The sequence below is a fragment of the Semicossyphus pulcher genome, unplaced genomic scaffold (genome assembly GCF_022749685.1).
Source record: "Semicossyphus pulcher isolate SPU_LCO1_2020_fin unplaced genomic scaffold, fSemPul1.0.p SCAF_5, whole genome shotgun sequence".
Taxonomy (NCBI): domain Eukaryota; kingdom Metazoa; phylum Chordata; class Actinopteri; order Labriformes; family Labridae; genus Semicossyphus; species Semicossyphus pulcher.
The window spans coordinates 4987176-5005479 of NW_027211726.1; the positions used below are offsets into that span (position 1 = coordinate 4987176).

The 18304-nt window shown below is 39.3% G+C and overlaps 4 protein-coding genes across 4 annotated transcripts; 2 read left to right on the forward strand and 2 right to left on the reverse strand.

Annotated features, from left to right (window-relative positions):
* Positions 1 to 1067: 1067 nt before the first annotated feature.
* Positions 1068 to 3652, reverse strand: psmb9a (proteasome 20S subunit beta 9a). Its single transcript, XM_069680947.1, has 6 exons — positions 3362 to 3652; positions 3149 to 3216; positions 2841 to 2972; positions 2125 to 2254; positions 1403 to 1544; positions 1068 to 1286 (listed from the first exon to the last, which is right to left on the reverse strand). The coding sequence occupies exons 1-6, from the start codon at positions 3410 to 3412 to the stop codon at positions 1159 to 1161; spliced, it is 651 nt and encodes a 216-aa protein (XP_069537048.1). The 5' UTR covers positions 3413 to 3652; the 3' UTR covers positions 1068 to 1158.
* A 277-nt stretch (positions 3653 to 3929) lies between these two features.
* Positions 3930 to 8306, reverse strand: psmb12 (proteasome 20S subunit beta 12). The gene is made up of 6 exons (XM_069680946.1): positions 8089 to 8306; positions 7556 to 7626; positions 5514 to 5645; positions 5072 to 5201; positions 4814 to 4958; positions 3930 to 4428 (listed from the first exon to the last, which is right to left on the reverse strand). Exons 1-6 carry the CDS (start codon positions 8134 to 8136, stop codon positions 4301 to 4303), a joined length of 654 nt encoding a protein of 217 aa, XP_069537047.1. The 5' UTR covers positions 8137 to 8306; the 3' UTR covers positions 3930 to 4300.
* psmb13a (proteasome 20S subunit beta 13a) lies at positions 8137 to 11425 on the forward strand. Its single transcript, XM_069680944.1, has 8 exons — positions 8137 to 8296; positions 8551 to 8638; positions 9388 to 9485; positions 9971 to 10111; positions 10233 to 10348; positions 10619 to 10677; positions 10805 to 10956; positions 11133 to 11425. The coding sequence occupies exons 1-8, from the start codon at positions 8235 to 8237 to the stop codon at positions 11242 to 11244; spliced, it is 828 nt and encodes a 275-aa protein (XP_069537045.1). The 5' UTR covers positions 8137 to 8234; the 3' UTR covers positions 11245 to 11425.
* Positions 11426 to 11894: 469 nt separating this feature from the next.
* Positions 11895 to 17050, forward strand: psmb8a (proteasome 20S subunit beta 8A). Its single transcript, XM_069680945.1, has 6 exons — positions 11895 to 12194; positions 12486 to 12627; positions 13257 to 13368; positions 14765 to 14894; positions 15380 to 15584; positions 16605 to 17050. Exons 1-6 carry the CDS (start codon positions 12045 to 12047, stop codon positions 16691 to 16693), a joined length of 828 nt encoding a protein of 275 aa, XP_069537046.1. The 5' UTR covers positions 11895 to 12044; the 3' UTR covers positions 16694 to 17050.
* The last annotated feature ends 1254 nt before the right edge of the window (positions 17051 to 18304 follow it).

The following is an 18304-nucleotide window of genomic DNA, read 5'->3' on the forward strand; positions in this document are numbered from 1 at the left end:
AGTGTATCCACTATGACAGTGCCAGCTTTAACTACATCCAATCTAAACCATGTAGGCAGGTGACCAACAATGAACTAGGCATCTTAACCTAACCTTATTACAGGACGTCATAATGCTGTGGTAGTGTAACAAATCTGACTTTCACTTTTTGTTGCTACTGTTTGTCAGACTGAATACCTCACACAGTTACTGCCAATGCCAGCATAAGGATAAATGTTCTGTGGGACTATTTAGAGTGAGATTGTCAGGTGTTCTGTAGGATTATTAAAGGAAGGTAAATTTACTTTTGTTTACTCTGCCACTCAGTCCCTCTGAACTGTCCCCCAGCAAGTTTAAGAGATGAAAATGACTGTGCAAAAAGATTAATCTTATCTTACTGAACTTATTGTTTTTCTTATCAGTAGTCAACGATTTTAAGGTGTTTTTTTAATCTTGACATGTTTCTACTGCTGTCTACCTGCAGTCTTCCTCCGTTCGGTCAGAGAGCAACAAGTACCACTGTTGGATCAGGGAGGCCATTGAGATCCGGAAACGAGCCCAAAGGACAGTGAACTAGGACGAAATCTGTCTTGAACAACAGCTGATAAGACAACAGCAGCATCATGTGACTCTTTTGAGGAAGACAGCAGTCAAAACAAAAAAAACACCTCAAAATCATTGTCTATTAATAAGAAAAACATTAATATGAAAGTGAGTGTGTCTCTTGCCACAGGTGACCCCCGTGGCAAGAGACACAGTCCATCAGAGGCTGTCCTGAACTTGTTTGAGGGCTGAAGCTAAAATAATGTTTAATATCAGCTACTGAGGCAACCATCCTCTTTTTTTATCTCTTAATGATGAGCCACACACTTGATCAGCTGCATCTGAGAATCTGAGGGTGCTAGTGTTTACCTTCCAGTAACACAAAGGCCACATGATATTACACTTGAAATAGCCTTGGGAATAATAGAGCAAAGCAAGGACTTTACCTTTTATGAACATTTTAAGTTAAAGCATTCTTGTCCTTCTTTTTTAGTTTGTCGTGTTAAATGAGTTTACAGTTAAATAGTTGACAGCTGAGCCAGAAAGTGTGTGTAATGTTTATTTTTAGCAAAACAAAAGCATGAATGCTTCTGGAACAATAGTGGCCTGCCAGGGATGAAAAAAACTCTATACTGATCACTGATCAAAGAAGGTGGGTAAGTCATTTCCAAGAATGACTTTCTCCTCTGTGCTGTGTTCGTCAATGGTGACAAGATAGGCCACGCCTCCACTGGAGCCATCCCGGCTCATTGCCAAAGAGAGAGCTACAAGAGAGAGAGACAATAAGGGAAGTGGCGAGACAGGTGAGGAGAAATTTAGTTTGTATGATCATCCTCGACACACTGACAAAAACGAAAACTTTTTGAGAAAAGAAACGTACTGTTGACAACAAACTGCTGGCACTCCTCCTTGTTCATGCCCTTGCGATACTCAGCATCGACAAACCCATAAACATATGAGCTGCCAGAGCCACCAATTGCAAATGGTTGCCTTGTCAGGAGACCATTCAGGGTCGCAAACACCTGGGAGAGGTCAAAGGGCACAGGAAGAGAGGGGAACCAAACAGATGCGTTAAAGTTGTACATTTTCCATGATTTTCTCCCTTTTCCCCCTCTGTTGTCTTTAACTCTGCAGGTGATACTGATTGCTCAATGAGGTGTGTCTGGTCGTGAAACAGGGCTAAACATACCAGTGCTGACCTCAGAGGAGAGAGGCTTTTGGAATGCCACTCGCACAGGAGTTTTTAAGTTGTTGTTTGTTAATTTTGTCATTCAATTAATGTTTTCTTTGTTTGTATGTCTTTTAATAAATCAGATGGGTTTTTTAGGGATTAATTTGTGTCAGTAGTGGATTGTTGTTAGCCCTGTAGGGCCGCCTTTAGTGGGGCATAACAGATGGTAATGTCATTCTGTGTGGACACCTGTAGCATTAACAGTGTCGGCTAATTAAGAGCTTTTATTCAAAGCATCATGCAGCACTAAGACAACAACTTCCTATACCAGCTGGTATTCGCAGCCCAAAGCCTTCTTTTAGTGGTGACATTCTTGTTTGAAACACAATTTCTTCCCTCAACACTGCAGCCAACTACATGTGCTCACTGACCTGTCCTCCAGCTCTTCTGTCCCAGCCGGCCACAATGAGATGTGCTGACAGCTCCTCCTTGTACTTGTACGAGATGTTTCTCACCAGAGTGGCAGCTGAGCGAACCTGGGGGTCCTCACCTATCTCAATACTGATATAAGAAGAAATTCAGATTTAGTTACAGGATAATGATAATATCTTGCCATCTAGCCTTAGAAAAAAGTGACTTAAACTTTGTAAACAACAACAAGTACAAGTGCTCATAACACCCACATGATTCGCTCACTTTTACTCAAGAATGAACTGATTTGATTTGAGTGGTCAAAGGTCAAATGTCACTGACCTCACAAAACCTGTTTTAGGCCATAATTTAAGGATTAATATGGCGAAATTTAACACAACACCTTTATCGATAAAACAGTGAATTGATTCAATTGTTCTTCAAAAGCATTTTTTACACAAGGCCATAACAAAGGAACAAAAGGGAGATTGTAACCATACTTTACAATTGGGCAGATAATGAATTGCTGTCACTGAACTTGAGACTGTTGTGGTTGTATTAGCTTTGTGTGTGTTTGAAATATCCATTTTTAAGAATTTGCAGAAACATCCATATTTGAAGCGTTGTCTATACTGTCATGGCTACAACTTTGTGTTCCATCAGAATTAGTTTTACTGGCTTTGATTTAATGGAGGGTTTAAAAAAGTAATTTGGTCTACGTCTGCTGTGTATTCACCTGTGAACATCGAGCTGGTAGTTGACCATCTCAGCAATGGTCTGAGCATCCGCTGCAGAGCCTGACAGAGCACAGTAGATCTTGTCATGGAGGGGAGAGAGCTTGTTCATCACCCTGTTTACCACTGATTCCCTGTGAGAGGGGAGGAGAGGAAGAGTGTGATTGTGTGGTGCAGAAGTTGAGAAATGTTAGACACACAGTATGTAGGGAAAGATGGAGAGGTAGAAGGTAAATGCTAAAGAATTGACTGGTGTTTTAATAAAGATGATGTGCAGACAGAACTGTAGGCTACTTGACGCAATACGTACCCTGCAGACACTCGGGAATCAGACCCCAGTACGACCCCTCCATTATATTCGATGGCAATGATGGTGGTCTACCGACAGAGATTAAGAAGCTATCAATATGTTTTATTCATTTCACGCACTAGCAATTCCGCATGTGACGCAGGAGTCATCTACAGTTTGCACAAATTATCAAGTCATAAAGTTTCCACAAGACATTAAAAATCTCATACTTACTCCGGTTTTCACCTCCTCAGACAACCACTCGGGTCCCGTTTCTTCAATCATGCTGGTTCACTGCCTAATCTTCGGTAACGACAACGACGACCGTATCTGTCTGCCAGGGACGTAAAGGTGACAGCAGACGTAAACCAAAACGTTCTGTCGAACGGCCCCGATGTTATAACGTCTTCCTGGTTGAGGAAACTAACTTTACAACTCTAAATACACTGTTTTTGACGCTTTAAGTTTACAAAATCATACATCAGAACGACTCCATGTTTTCCTGAATTAAATCGAAATTGAAAGTTAAAATGTCCCACCCCTGCAATGAGCCGTGAACCAGCCTTAGCTTGTATTTCAAACAATAAAGTCTCATCGCAATTTACAAACATTTTTTTTCAGTAACTTAGAGTTAGTACTACATACAATTCATGCACGATAAATATAACTTTTAATAACCTTAAAATAATATATGAACAACAGCAACAAGAACAATTATTTATAATTAATCTAAAATTCCTTGAACTACAGACCTCAAAAGAGAGAGAGAGAGAGAGAGAGAAGAAAGAGGATAAACGAAAGATTTTGGTAAATATTTTTTATTGCCACACTTTTAAAAAGCTATAGCCTACAAAACGTGGTTTGGACACACAAAGGGTGAGGGAAAATCTTATTCTATAATGGAAACCATTGTGTTTTTCGATTTAGGAATGATAATGACTTTACAGATTTTGTTTACTAACCTGCATTTTACCATAATAACAAAGACTCAACAGTTTTTAAACCACAGATTCCTCACTGATACGTTTCTCTTACGCAAGCAACTAATTGCTTCTAATGTGTCTCACAAGCAGCTTGACAACAAATAACTGATGAAATTGTTGCTCAATGATTAAAAACAATTACTTCATAATGCAAAAAAGAAATTCAAATTTTATTGGACGTTCAAAGGCATCATTCATCATGGAACTTGGGCAGCTTGTCACCAGGTACGACCACATGCTCTACTCCCTTTTCCGTGATCACCACCAGGTTAGCCACGCCCCCACTGACGTTGTCTCTGCCCATGGCCAGAGCAAGAGCTGAGAGCAACAGGGAGGGAGGGGAGAAGCAAAGGGCGGGCAGAGGAGGAGAGAAGACAGGAAAAAATGGCAGGAGAAATTTAGGTCAAATGAAAAGGACAGATAGGTTATTTTGTAACATTACACACCCTCTATTAATTGTGTTGGCATTACAGTTATGTTTTTCTCTCTACATCTTTGCTGTTCTTATCCACAGGTGTCCATCAACTAAATGTTATGAAATTTTAAAGCATAAAAATATGAAATTATCTGTGATAGAAACAAATCCAGCATGTATACCTAAGAATTTCCACAAAAACTTTTTCCAGTCTAAATATTTAATTCCTTACAAATCAAGTACAACATATTTAGATTTGGGTACAGAAATAAAGTTACACAAAAGTACCATTAGTGGCAAACTGCAGACATTCCTCTCTGCTCATGTCAGGTTTGTATTTGGCGTCAACGTAGCCATAGATGTAAGTGCTGCCTGAGCCACCGATGGTAACCGGCTGCCTGACTAACATCCCGCCAAGAGACACGACGTACACCTGGAGAAGGATGGAGAATATGAGTGATGAAGTTAAATGCAGAAAAGTGGACCTGTCATGTGCGGCCATCATCACTGCTTCTATGATTGATTGTTTTCACAACCTCTACCTACCTGTGCTCCATTCTTCCTGTCCCAGCCTGCTGTGATGAAGCCGGCCTGTAGCTCATCTTTGTTTTTGTAACACAGTTCTTTCAGTACCGATGCTGCAGATATCACCAGAGGAGGGGCCTCCATTTGGACACTATGGATAAGGGGGAGATCAAGTGAGATCAGGGGGAGTCAATTTTCAAACGGAATAAAAGTAAAGTATTTGTTGAACTGGATTCTAAATGCATTACTGCTGAATCCCTGTAATGTGTGTTTACTGTATGTGCTCAGAGTTGCCGCACACACAGGATATGTGTTTGTTTGCATGCAAAAACTCTGAACAACTGTTCTTTTTATGGAGTTATGAATTTGGTGAAACTATTATTTAGATTTAAAATGACGTTAACATGTTTTCTCTGTGTGTATAACTGTGTTATATGCACCACTTTATTCATAAGTGTGTTACCTGTGTAAGGACAGATGAAACTTTGCAGCCTTAGTGACAGCCTGAGCATCTGCGAGTGAGCCAGCCATGCAGCAGAAGATCCGGTCATGAACATGGATCACCTTGTTGATGGTCTTAGATGACACATATTCCCTGAAGAAGGAGGCAAAGAGAGTATGAACAAAGATACAATAAAGAGAGGCCTAGAAAAATACTTGACCCTCACATTCAGGTTGAGATGAGAGTATCCAAGGTTTACATTTACTTGTTGCCAACATTCAATCTAAAACCTCGGTGGATGAAATATTATAATCTTTTTGGCTACTTCCTTAAGTAATAATCTTGAAGGATTTCATGTAAATAAATGTCTGTTAAGTCACTATCTATCACCGAATTAGGTAACACAATGGTGATTGAACCTATGGCCCACTGATGCATTTGCAGTATATAGTATTAATATGGACTGGGTGTCTGTGGCGACATTTGGGGAAAAAATCACAAGCAGCGCCCAGTTAGTGACGCGTTTTCCATTGCCCAGCATTGGTTGGTCTGCCAGAGAGGGTAGGCGGAGCTAAGCAGCTGCTTTTCCGCTCTCTGCAAGTGTTGCGAGTAAACAGTAATCTACTATGGCTGAGCAAACAAAGAAAAGATGGATGACTACAGATACAACTTCAAAAATAAGTGAAAATCCAAAGAAAAAGAAACAAATTTGACAAATCAGCGACGAAAATCAAGAGTAAAGGTCTTTTTAGACGGGGGGGATTGACGCGTTTAGTCATTATTTTCAATGACAGGTGAGTGGGCAGGTAGGGAGGCGCAGAAAATGTCACGGTAGTGCTTTTTTTAACCTTTTTTCTACCCGACGCGCAGTAGTAACCACAAAAATCACAAGGAATGAGAGGCCGATCCTTGCTGTATGTGAGTGCCCGTAGATTTAACGATAAGTTAAAACTATGCTAATTTAGCTAGTTGTTATAGCCTATGAAAATACAGTTACCGGCAGGGACACAGTATTGCACAAAAACTGTCTCCATGGTTACCACGCATAGAGAGCCTGGCGTTTACTCGTGCCTCCAAAAAGAACGAAACTTAGAGATTATCAGTTTAAATAGCAAAACAACATTATAAAAACATTATATGTAAGAATTCCTACATTTTATGCTATGTATGTTTAATCTTCTCAGAGTTTCAAGCGTAAAAGTTCCTAATGCATAAAAATGCCCCCCTGAGAGTTATTATATCTTTGTATCGTGTATAATTGTTACTGATCCAGCAATGTGTGAGTCACATTTTATTGATCTAAATCAAGCTGGGGGGAGTTTATATTTATGAATTTTAATGTCTGGTATTTTAATCTAACAAAGCTATATATTGTCCACCCATCCATCCATTATCTATACCGCGTATCCTGTTCAGTCTCGCGGGGGGCTGAAGCCTATCCCAGCTGTCATTGGTCGAAGGGCGGGGGCCAGTCAATCACAGGGCCGACACATAGAGACAGACAACCTTTCGCAATCACACCCACACCTGTGGGCAATTTAGAGTCACTAATTAACCTTACAAGCATGTCTTTGGACTGTGGGAGGAAGCTGGAGACCCAGGAGGGGACCCAGGAGGGGACCCACGCATGCACGAGGAGAACATGCAAACTCCACACAGAAGGGCCCATCTAGCCAAAACTGGGGTTTGAACCGGTGACCTTCTAGCTGTGAGGCAACAGCGTTAGCCACTGCACGGGGCTTTCTTTAAATATTTGATGTTTGTAAGTCTAAATTTGTAAAGCAACTAGTAGCTTGAAATAGAAATACTTGATTAAAGTACAAGTACATCAAATTTGTACTCATGAACAGTTCTTCAGTAGAGTTACACTAAAGTTCATGGACCAATAGGATACATAACAACTAAACTTTTTACTGATTCTGTGTACCATGCAGGTGCTTAGATGCCATGTTGCTTAAAAACATATCCAATTTATTATTGAATGACTTTGTAAAATTGACCCTCTGTCTGTATGAATCAGCTCAAAATAAGGCAACTTCAGTGCATCGTCACAACATCCTCACCCTCCAATGGAAGCCCTGGAATCTGACCCAATCACGACCCCTCCATCAAAAGTGGCAGCCAGGATGGTGGTCTGAGGGGAGACAGAGGAGGAGAGTGAGACAGTAAAAGCATTGTAGAGCTTAGTTACTTGTACATATGACGAGTATAACGCTACAGTACAGCATCACAGGCCTACTTATTTCTCATGCCTTCGTGTTCATTCATACAGGCTGAAACCAGCTATGAATTCTGGGATTTAGAGTTCTGTTGAGAGATTTTTTTTTTAAGGGGATATTAACTGAAAACGAAAGTTTAGCTAGTCGATTTCTTTGTAGAATTGCGACGAATAAACTCATTGAGAGCTCACGTGTAAAAAAAGTAAAGATAATACAACACGTGGAATGTCGGGCAATGTCATTTCACTCTGTGTTACGATTCAGGTAAAGCATCACTTGTTCCTGCTCGGAATCGTTCATCATCATTTAACGCTTAAAAGGCTAAAAGGCTGCTTCGGGAGATAAAGATACAAGTGAACCTGTCCGGATTTACTCACCCCTGTGCTGACTCCCTTGACTTGTGAGTCCGCGTAGTGTTTCTCCATTTTCACTCCAAAATCGAAAGAGAGGAAGGAGAGGTGACGCTCAGAACAGCGACCTCAGGCGCACCGAGACGCGCAGAGAAGCCGCAGACAGATCCAGTATGGCGCTAGCAAATGTCTTCGAAACCCCTGCAGCCGGCTTTAATTTCGACAACGCAGCGAGGTATGAGCTTTTGTTTGTGTCCTCTTAGCAGCAGACTGTATCAGTAATGTCAGAAAAGTGAAATAAACCGTCGGTTACGTTGAGCTTACTTTGAGATCAAAAGTGAAAGTAACTTTTTCCTGCTTGTTTATGAGTTTAATCAATGAAACAATATAGTGATGATGTCCACGGAAATTTTAACAGCAAGATATATAGTAATGAATATTACACCCCCACCAATGTTACCCCTCCGCCCCCTCCCTCTCTATCTGTAGGAATGCTGCATTAGAGGGTCTTTTTGAAGGAGGACAGGCGCCTAAACCTCTGAAAACAGGCACCACGATAGCAGGAGTGGTGTTCAAGGCGAGTATGACGTGAAAATACAAAGGGACCTAAATAGTGACTTTATTTACTTCATGAACTATACACTGGATTCTATCATTGCTTTTTAAAGAATACCAGATTGTTTCCTCTTAACTTCCAGGTAGCCGTTGCTTTTCACTTATTCCAGTATGAAAGCAGAAACATATACCTGACCTGTCTTAAAAAAGTAACCCAATATCAAAATTAGAGAGATACTTTTGTAAATGTTGCATTATCATGCTTTATAAATGTTGCTTTTTAGCAGAAAACCCACAATGCATTACTTTGTCAAAGCAATTAATGAAATCAATGTTTACTCTGAGTAACTATGTCAAGATATTTTAAAATCTCTGCAGCCAATTTCACACTTAATCTCAGTCCTCAGTTATATTAAATGGGATAAACTACTCTGCTGTGGGCCTTTAAGTGGTTTTATGAAGCATTTATATCCACATTAGTGATGTGTTAGTGTGTTTTATTACTCAGCAACACAAAATGCCATTTATTCACCGCATAGACACATACATGTTCTATATCTATGTTTAATATCATTGTTTTTTGCACACATTTTCACATCATAGCTGCCCAGTTCATCCACAGCTTCACTGAGACCAAATGGGAAGTTGTATGAGAATGAAACAATTTGTTTATGGAGCTTTTGTCCTAATGCATGTCAGGGATGTCAGGCAGACACATTTAAGTTTACATGTAAGTGATAAAGAGATCTAAATTCTTCTGTGTTGGTGCAGGATGGGGTGGTGCTGGGAGCAGACACAAGAGCCACATCCAGTGAAGTGGTGGCCGACAAGATGTGCGCAAAGATCCATTACATTGCTCCAAATATGTAGTAAGTCTTACACCTTTTACACTGGAACTATGAGCCGAGAACTCTGCCTTTAGATATGCTCAGTCTTATCAGTATATACTCTATTAGCACTTACCTTTTTGCAGTGGCTGTCATTCTTTATTTTTTGTTGCTCTACACATTTTACCTTAAGCTGCCTCCTTTATTTGCACTTTCCTACATATCCCAGAATCAACAGAATGCCACGTAAGAACAATAACAGTACACAGTCCTAGGGTGCCTTCTTCTTTAAGCTAGAAAAACTTAAATGAAGAGAGACTAATGTGGTAACAACCAGATCGCCCAAGATGCAAGTTGTGGCTACCTTGCATTCTGGGCAATGCAACTATGGAAGGAGAAGAAAGTCTTTTGCCTGATGGGTTTTTACAATGAAGCAGATAAGTCTGAATCCCCCATGCCATATTCCCTTTTCTTCTTGTCCCTTATTTTGTCTTTCACAATCTCTCTTTTCCCCTGTCTCTCCCTAGTTGTTGTGGAGCGGGTACAGCAGCAGATACAGAGAAGACCACAGACCTGCTGTCCTCCAACCTCACCATCTTCTCTCTGAACAGCGGAAGGAACCCTCGTGTCACCATGGCTGTCAACATACTACAGGATATGCTGTACAGGTTTGTGTTACACACGCACACGTACCTGTATATAGAGGTGCGTGAATGAGTTAAACTCTCTGTTCATTCAAAAATCTGGTGTTAACCAGGCTGCCTGTGATTTGATCTCTGTGGCCCTCAGGTATCACGGCCAAATTGGTGCCAGTCTTATACTGGGAGGAGTAGATTGCACTGGGAACCACCTGTACTCAGTGGGGCCTTATGGGAGTGTGAATAAGGTGCCTTACCTTGCAATGGGTACGTAAATAATATTGTTTGTCGCACTATTTTACATGTGTTGGCAGCACTGATCTCTGAAATGCACTTGTTTGTTGGCCTCTTTGTTTGTCGTCTGTTCAGTTGGATGTTGTGTATGCACTGATACTAAAATTAGATTATGACCTAATAACTCCAGAATTTACCTGTATAAAATAAAGTGTACATTTTAATTTGATTCCTTTATGCATTTTATACACTCTCAGACTACATCCACTCTGTTTTATCGGACTTTTCTCTGTATCCATGCAGGATCTGGTGATCTGGCTGCTCTTGCGATTCTAGAGGACGGGTTCAAACATGACCTGGAGGTAAGTCACCTGGACAGCTGTTATTACATATTGTGATAACATATTTATTCTATAATGACTTACTTACTTACTACCGTTTGTTTCTATTTGAGCCTATGTTTATCATTTCTCTGATTTATTCTCTCAGCTCGAGAAGGCAAAGGAGCTCGTACGTGTTGCCATCCACGCTGGAATCATGAGTGACCTCGGCTCAGGCAACAACATCGACATCTGTGTCATCACAAGACAAGGAGTGGACTACATCAGACCCTACCAGGAGTCAGAGTACAAAGACAGCAGGTAGGCCAGTGTGATTATGACTTCATTCGAGATCTGCTCTCTTGACAGATTCTGAAAAGAAAGTAGAAAGTGATCTAAGTTTGTGTATTTCTTTATCTATATTTATGATTTAAGTATCTATCTATCTATTTATCTATCTATCTGTCTGTCTGTCTGTCTGTCTGTCTGTCTATTAGGAAAATGAAGTACAAATATCGTCCTGGCACGACACCGGTGCTGACAGAGAAAGTAGTCCCGTTAAAGCTGGAGGTCGTGCAGGAGACGGTGCAGCAGATGGATACAGCCTGACCCTGGACACACAATCACACAACAATCACACCACAACATTTAGCAATAGAGGACAAGTCTTAATTTCATTCCATTGTTTTTCACTACATATTCAATATAAGTAGTAAAACATTGCAGTTTGTCTTGTAAGCAGAACATGTTTTCACAATTTGAAATAATAATAAATAATCTGTGAATATAATTCAGTTTGACTCCTGGTATTCATTTGTTGATGTGTAACTATTTACAGATTCACTGTCTGCATGTGATATTAATCTATAAGTAAAACTGCATCATAAACATGTCATTGACCTAATTGCATTAGATATAGCTGAATTGTATGGTTATGAAATATCCAAAAACAAATTAATAATGTAATTTATACCTCTGCTGGTTTAGCCAAACCTGACTATTGCACTTCAGCATAGAGACTGATGACGACAAACATATGATGCTCTCCTATTGGCTTATGCGGGTTTAAGAATTCTTTTTTTATTTAGGATCAATATTGCGAAGTTTTGAGTCTTGGGCTGTTTTTCTATCTTTATAATAAACATTTGAAAGTTATTTTTAAAACACACAGCAAAGTGTGGCCTATTTGATAGCAGCGCATCTGCTTTGTGTGCGCTGACTACTTTTGAATCGCATTCATGACGACTGGCCACATAAATGTAGTTTTCAAACCCTTTCACTTTCGAATTCTTTGTTGCGTACAAGGAAATTATCCTTGACGCATTGTCACCCACCTTCGTCGTTTTCAAAAACTTAACACTTAAAATATAGAATACACTTAGAATATAGTTTAGTAACTCTAATACACGATGGCTCTTTTCGATGTAAGTGGTTTTAAGTCTTATTCTGAGCTACGGCGGCAGATTCTTCCAGCAGGACAGACGCACCTCATCGATCGAACCAACCACTACAATTTCGGGACCAAAACTCAAGAGTTTGCTGTACCTCTGGGTGTAGACGTGAGTATCTATCACCGAGTTTTGGTAAGAAATTGATACACTGAATCCTATCCGGTAAACCTGCTAAAAGCATGGCACTCGCCGCGTCGGACGCGGTTTGGATCAAGTTATTTTACGCGTCTGTGGTTTCCAGCGCGTGGTGCGTTTCTGTTTCTTATTACGTATATGCATTAATCGTCACTCTATCGAGTTATTGTCAAAGATTATTAAGTTGTGATAGTTATTATACTCGTGTGTTTTCTTTTAAGCGTAATGCTTACAACTGACTTCCTTTCTCTGGCTTCCTTTTAGCCCTCAGGGTTTCTCAAGTCCTGCAGCCGTGACGGAGGGGTGTGTATAGAACTGAACCACGGTACCACCACCCTGGCCTTCAAGTTCAGACATGGAGTGATCGTAGCTGTGGACTCCAGAGCCTCAGCTGGCCGTTACTTGGGTAAATACGCCTAAGCATCCATACTTTATCATCTGTCTGGTAAAGTATGCAGAATGTGTGTAATGTCTTGCTCATCTTGAATAGATGAGAAAAGGGGGATCGTACAAAAAATTGGGTTCAGTGTGGAAAAGTAGATTATATGCAAAGCATAACCTGTCTATGTTTAGAAAGGGAAGGCAATATAGGGGGACATGAAAGTCAATCATACTGCATCGTCACTGACAACGTGAACATCATATCAAAAAGACCTACTGATCATTCAAGGTACAAAGCTCTTAAGAGAAGGGGGATTCAGGACTGTAAAATTTTGGCACCATGGACTAAGTGGTCACAAAATGTAACAAATGACCAAGTTGCATCCACACTGGGCTACTCCAAGGCCTTAAGGATTCAACATGAACAAAATTAGGTACTCACTAACAGAAAGCAACAATAGAAAATACAACAATAATAAAAAATATAGACTCTGAGTAGAAAAACTAATAAATAAAAAAAACTATAAACAATAAATAAATCTATACCTTGATGAATATATCCGGATATTTGCAGGAGCAATGGTGTGGAAATTCTTACCCTTTAATCTTGGTCACTAAATGTCTCCTTTTCCCAAATGTGTCACGGCTCTGCAGCGTCCAATGATGTCAACAAGGTCATAGAGATCAACCCCTACCTGCTGGGCACCATGTCGGGCAGTGCTGCGGACTGTCAGTACTGGGAGAGACTCCTGGCTAAAGAGTGCAGGTCTGTCACACAGTGTTTTGAATATTGGTCCCATTGTGCGTCAATCCTGTTTATTATTAAACTTTTTATCTATATATTATATAGATGAAAAGATTAGAAATTATCTATATTTTATCTGTATCTACTCTCTATCTTTATTTACTGCATGTTACTTGTTTGCTTTGTAAAATGCATTTTATTGGTTTCCTGTTACACAGCTTCATGATCAAATAAATAAGATGTAATAGTTGTGTTACAAAGTTGCATTCATAGTTATTGCTAAAGAGCAATACTGTACCTAACCATCAGGAAAGCTAGCGCCAAATAAATGAATGAAACAACTCACCAAACAACCGCAGAAGTTTCCCCCTGTCTCTCTGTCGTCCAGTCTCATCTGTAAAAGTACCTCCTCTTTGTTCTCTGGTTCATAAAAGTATCCTCTAGTCTCCACCATGAAGAGCAAGCAAGAGTCCAGCTGGATCATTCGGCGTTGGTTTTGCATAATCCTCTTCAGAAAAATGATTGGTGCAGGCGTATAACTGTCTCGGTGTTGCGCGTGAAGTGTTGATGTTTACATTTAGCGGAGCGCTATTTAACTCAATTATCACTCAACAGTATCAAACACTTCACACATGAAGGAAAACAATGTCCTCTGGTCCCCACCTTGAACGGCACTTTGTCACTTCGCTGACACAAACAGCTCATCCGACACCGTACACTGCTGGCGTAGTAACACATAGGTGTTGCGGTCCACACAAAGTAGTGCCAAATAAAGAGGTGTTCTTAATGACAAGTGAAATGCGGTGAATTATTCAGATATAACGTACAAATTAAACCACTATTGATTTTTAGGTGAGACGTCATTTAAAGTGGATAAATTACATGTGAAATTGACCCTATCTGCAGCGGCATATAGCCTAGCATCCGTGCTGGCACTCCGTCCGGTTTCTAAACACCGGGGCCATTTTGACCAGCATCCACTGTATGTAGTACACTTACTATTGATAAGTATCTCATACAACCCCACTTCAAACAAACCAAACTATCCCTTTAAGGAAAGCAAATAACTTCAGTGGTTAGGACTGTGGTAGGACTTAGCAAAAAGTTCCTGTGTTGAATCCCACATAGGCCAGCTGGGGCCTTCTTGTGTACGCTACAGGAGGTATTATACAACTTATCAAAACAGAAATAAAACAGATTTACAGTATTATAGATATTTTTAAATAAAGACATGCATAAGAGACTTGCTTAAATAAAACAAAATAAGTCAGTGTTCTTATATACCTAGGTGGAGTCCCATAGGGGATTTTTCTGTGTTGGCAGCCCACAGGTTCAGGCCAACCTTGACTATGTGACTGATTTGCAGAGTTCAACATGAACGAAGTTGCTTACCTTGTTTAATTAATATTTCATCCAGGTTGTACAGACTGAGGAACAACCACAGGATCTCTGTGGCTGCTGCCTCCAAGCTGCTGTCCAACATGATGCTGGGTTACAGAGGCATGGGCCTCTCTATGGGAAGCATGATCTGTGGATGGGACAAAGAGGTTAGCTGTTGATGTGTGTTTGTGTGTGTACAATCAAAAGTTCCAGTATGTAAAAAACACATTAAAAAGCAACATATTTGTCCATTTGAATTTGGTGAAAGATTAAAAATCTCATTTTTGAGGGGGGTCCTGTGACACAAATAAAAAATAAATCGCATACAATCAAAAGTATCGTTACGCAGATATAGTTTACTCATCGTCCTGCATCAACTAATATTGATAACATTTCGATAATACAGAAAAAAGGCATCATATTGTTATGAATTCACCAGCCGTGTACTCTAGAGTCATGCATTAAAGTATAATTTCTATCATTGTCAGGTATATAGTCATTATAAATAAAAACAGTGCACATTGCAGATTTTAATATCGTTACTCCTCTATCTGAAAGTACTCTTGTATTCTGTTCTTGGACGATTGTCAGAAACTTTGTATATTATATAATCATTTCCCTCTAGATGATATAACGACTGTGTTCCCTTCAGGGTCCTGGTCTCTACTATGTGGATGATAATGGGACTCGTCTGTCTGGACGCATGTTCTCTACCGGCTGTGGCAACAGTTACGCATACGGCGTGGTGGACAGCGGTTACCGGGAGGACATGACGGTGGAGGAGGCGTATGAACTGGGCCGTCGGGGCATCGCTCACGCTACACACAGAGATGCTTACTCTGGAGGGGTGGTCAACAGTGAGTACTCTGAGAATATATATAAGTATGTCTTGTATATCTTATTGGATAAGAGCCATGACATTCTGTACAAACATTCATTGTTCCCAGAGGATAAATCCTGCTGAGTTTGCTGATCCCGTAACTTTTCCCAAACTGGCACATCTAGGTTTCAATTTTTGTTGTCAGTGACATGGATTGATATGAAATTTGGTACCAACATACGTTCATATCTTACACAGGATAAGGGCTTTCCCCTAAGTAACATTATAATGCCAAAGCATTCTTTCTATCTATAAACTAAAACAAAGAAAAACTATACAGACCTTTGGGTTAAATAAGAGCCTGGTTCACGTCCTGCCGAGGAGCTTTTTTCCCTGTAGTTCTCCGTTTGTCTTTCTCCGTGTATGTCCTGTATTCATTCTCTTACAGTATATGAAAGCAAAACATGCACAACAGTGTTAGACTGAATGTTGTCTGTTAGGACTAGAAAAGGGTTCATTGACATTTGACATTGTCTATATAATATTTTTTTTTACCAGTAAATCCAAAGAAAACTAGATACATTAGTGTTAAAATAGGAAAATAAAATAAAACTAACTTAATTATTCCTGACCATTTATTTATAAATAATTACCTACATTGTTAACAAATCAAATCTCCTTGTGTCAATAAAAAAACCCTGAACAGCTAAAAACCTCATCACTTTTAATCCTATAGGGAAATTACTGATACAGAATAAGACTGTTCCTCAACTGAAATCTCCATAACATGAAATACAAACTGTACAAACACAGAGGAAGTAAGGCTTTCTTCTTGGATTATAACCCTGAAACATGTTCTCAGTTAGAAGAAAATGATTTCTTTCTTGGTACATTATTCTTTGTTTTATTCTGCGAGATCCATCAACTTAAACACATTTAATTTAAAAGCAGAACTTTGGTGGGTTCACTGATCATTTCCATATATCCTAATGTGTGTACATGTGTGGAGATATGTTTATGTAAGTGTGCTTAACTGTGTGTACCTGTGTTTGTGTAGTGTACCACATGCAGGAGGATGGCTGGATAAAGGTGTGTAAGGAAGACGTGTCAGAGTTGATCCACCGCTACAGGAAGGGGATGTTCTGAGTTTGACCCTCAAAGATCCAGCTCAGCACTCTGCACACGCTCAAACGATGTGTTACTTTCCAACGTTATGTAATTTGTTGTAGTCAGTTGACACCTGATTATTAAAACGAGTGATCTTACCTTGTCTGTGTGTGAACAGGTGTTAGGATTCTGAATCAGTGAAATGTCTGCCAGAGCACAAAATTATACATTTCTTTACCTGCATATGAACTTTGCCAGATAGAAATATCTTTGGTTAATTTCATAGTTTAGATATCTTGGTACTGTACATGTTGATACTTTTGCTCTCCATTCAAATATGGTTCAGTGGAGACATTTGTGGTTCGTGCTCTAAATAAAAACTGTTGTTTAACCTACTGCTCTGTCCTGTCATGCAGTAATACATTATGTTGCTTTATCATGAAAAGTGTCAGGTACAAAATTCAGGAGCGAAGCAGCAAGTCAATAAAAAAAAGAATTTTATATTTTAAAGTTAAACAAAGTATCATTTTACTAAAGGCTGTTAGTAAATATGCGTTAACAAGTGGGTGATGTTTAAAATATAAATAATATTCCAGTTCTTCAAGTCTCTGTCCTTTTTACTAACAACCCCATACCTATCCAAAATTGTGTGATAGCATATTTTTAATGTAAGATAATCAATTAAAAAAAAAAATTGTATGTACATGTAGAATTAACATTTTAGATGAATCACGTCTTCGTAACAGAATTTGTAGTTATTATTTCTGGGTGTGTCAGAGATCCACAAAGATACAGGATGGGCAAAATCTACTTTCCTGATCTTGTCACTGGCACAAATCAGCTTGTAAACCTGTAAGCTGAGATCTCACAAGCTTGCTGATGGGTTTTGTTACATATCTTACTTTCCATGTTATTATTTTCACAAATGCTTTATTATACAATTATAATTGAGAATATCCTAAAGGTTGGTAATGAATCATGAAATAATAGTTTTATTAAACAGACCGCTGTGGTAACGGCTGTGACGTCATCTGTTTCCATGCAGAATTTGGCCCTACAGGTTTTGACCATGAAGGAATTCATCTTAATGAAGAAATAATCGTGTTAATCAACGTTTTCTTTTCAGTACTGTGAGGATTTGTTTATTTTGTTAAATTAAACTGTTTGTAAACAGAATGCTTGCATAAAAAAACAACTTTTTTTCAACTTTACCTAAATACCTAAATGTACAAATGTAAACAAAATGTTGTAACGGCTCAACTATGAGATCTATTAAAGATGAGTGGAATATTTGGCATTATTTATACTGTTGGTATTTTCTGCAGTATAATACTCATAGATAAAAAAAGAGTGAATATAGAGGAGCTACAGAACCGTTGTCATTTGTTGCTAGGCAGATTTCAGTGAAACAGGTTTGCTCTGGGGAAAAACCAATTCACCACATGTAGGCTACAGTTGGAAGTCTTCAACACTAATAAAAATTATACACACCAACTCACAGTGAAAAATTGTTAAAAATCTGTTATTTTAACTATTTTTTTCTCTTGATCCAGAGTGCTTCCTCTCACAAAGGACATGTATTTGTTTGTAGACTTATGGTTAGACAGCAGGAAACCATACAATATGGCAAGTTTCTTGAAAAAGGTCTCA

Bases quoted from the DNA above. Each gene is read 5' to 3' on its own strand.
- psmb9a (XM_069680947.1), bottom strand. From the start codon at position 3,412: ATGATTGAAGAAACGGGACCCGAGTGGTTGTCTGAGGAGGTGAAAACC. The intron at 2,973-3,148 runs GTACGTATTGCG...CCCCTCTCACAG, and splicing joins GATTCCCGAGTGTCTGCAGG to GGAATCAGTGGTAAACAGGG. The intron at 2,255-2,840 runs GTGAATACACAG...TTCTTATATCAG, and splicing joins TACCAGCTCGATGTTCACAG to TATTGAGATAGGTGAGGACC.
- psmb12 (XM_069680946.1), bottom strand. From the start codon at position 8,136: ATGGAGAAACACTACGCGGACTCACAAGTCAAGGGAGTCAGCACAGGG. The intron at 5,202-5,513 runs GTAACACACTTA...CCTTATCCATAG, and splicing joins TTTCATCTGTCCTTACACAG to TGTCCAAATGGAGGCCCCTC. The intron at 4,959-5,071 runs GTAGGTAGAGGT...ATCCTTCTCCAG, and splicing joins ACAGGAAGAATGGAGCACAG to GTGTACGTCGTGTCTCTTGG.
- psmb13a (XM_069680944.1), top strand. From the start codon at position 8,235: ATGGCGCTAGCAAATGTCTTCGAAACCCCTGCAGCCGGCTTTAATTTC. The intron at 8,639-9,387 runs GCGAGTATGACG...GTGTTGGTGCAG, and splicing joins TAGCAGGAGTGGTGTTCAAG to GATGGGGTGGTGCTGGGAGC. The intron at 10,349-10,618 runs GTACGTAAATAA...GTATCCATGCAG, and splicing joins GGTGCCTTACCTTGCAATGG to GATCTGGTGATCTGGCTGCT.
- psmb8a (XM_069680945.1), top strand. From the start codon at position 12,045: ATGGCTCTTTTCGATGTAAGTGGTTTTAAGTCTTATTCTGAGCTACGG. The intron at 13,369-14,764 runs GTCTGTCACACA...TATTTCATCCAG, and splicing joins CTCCTGGCTAAAGAGTGCAG to GTTGTACAGACTGAGGAACA. The intron at 15,585-16,604 runs GTGAGTACTCTG...GTGTTTGTGTAG, and splicing joins CTCTGGAGGGGTGGTCAACA to TGTACCACATGCAGGAGGAT.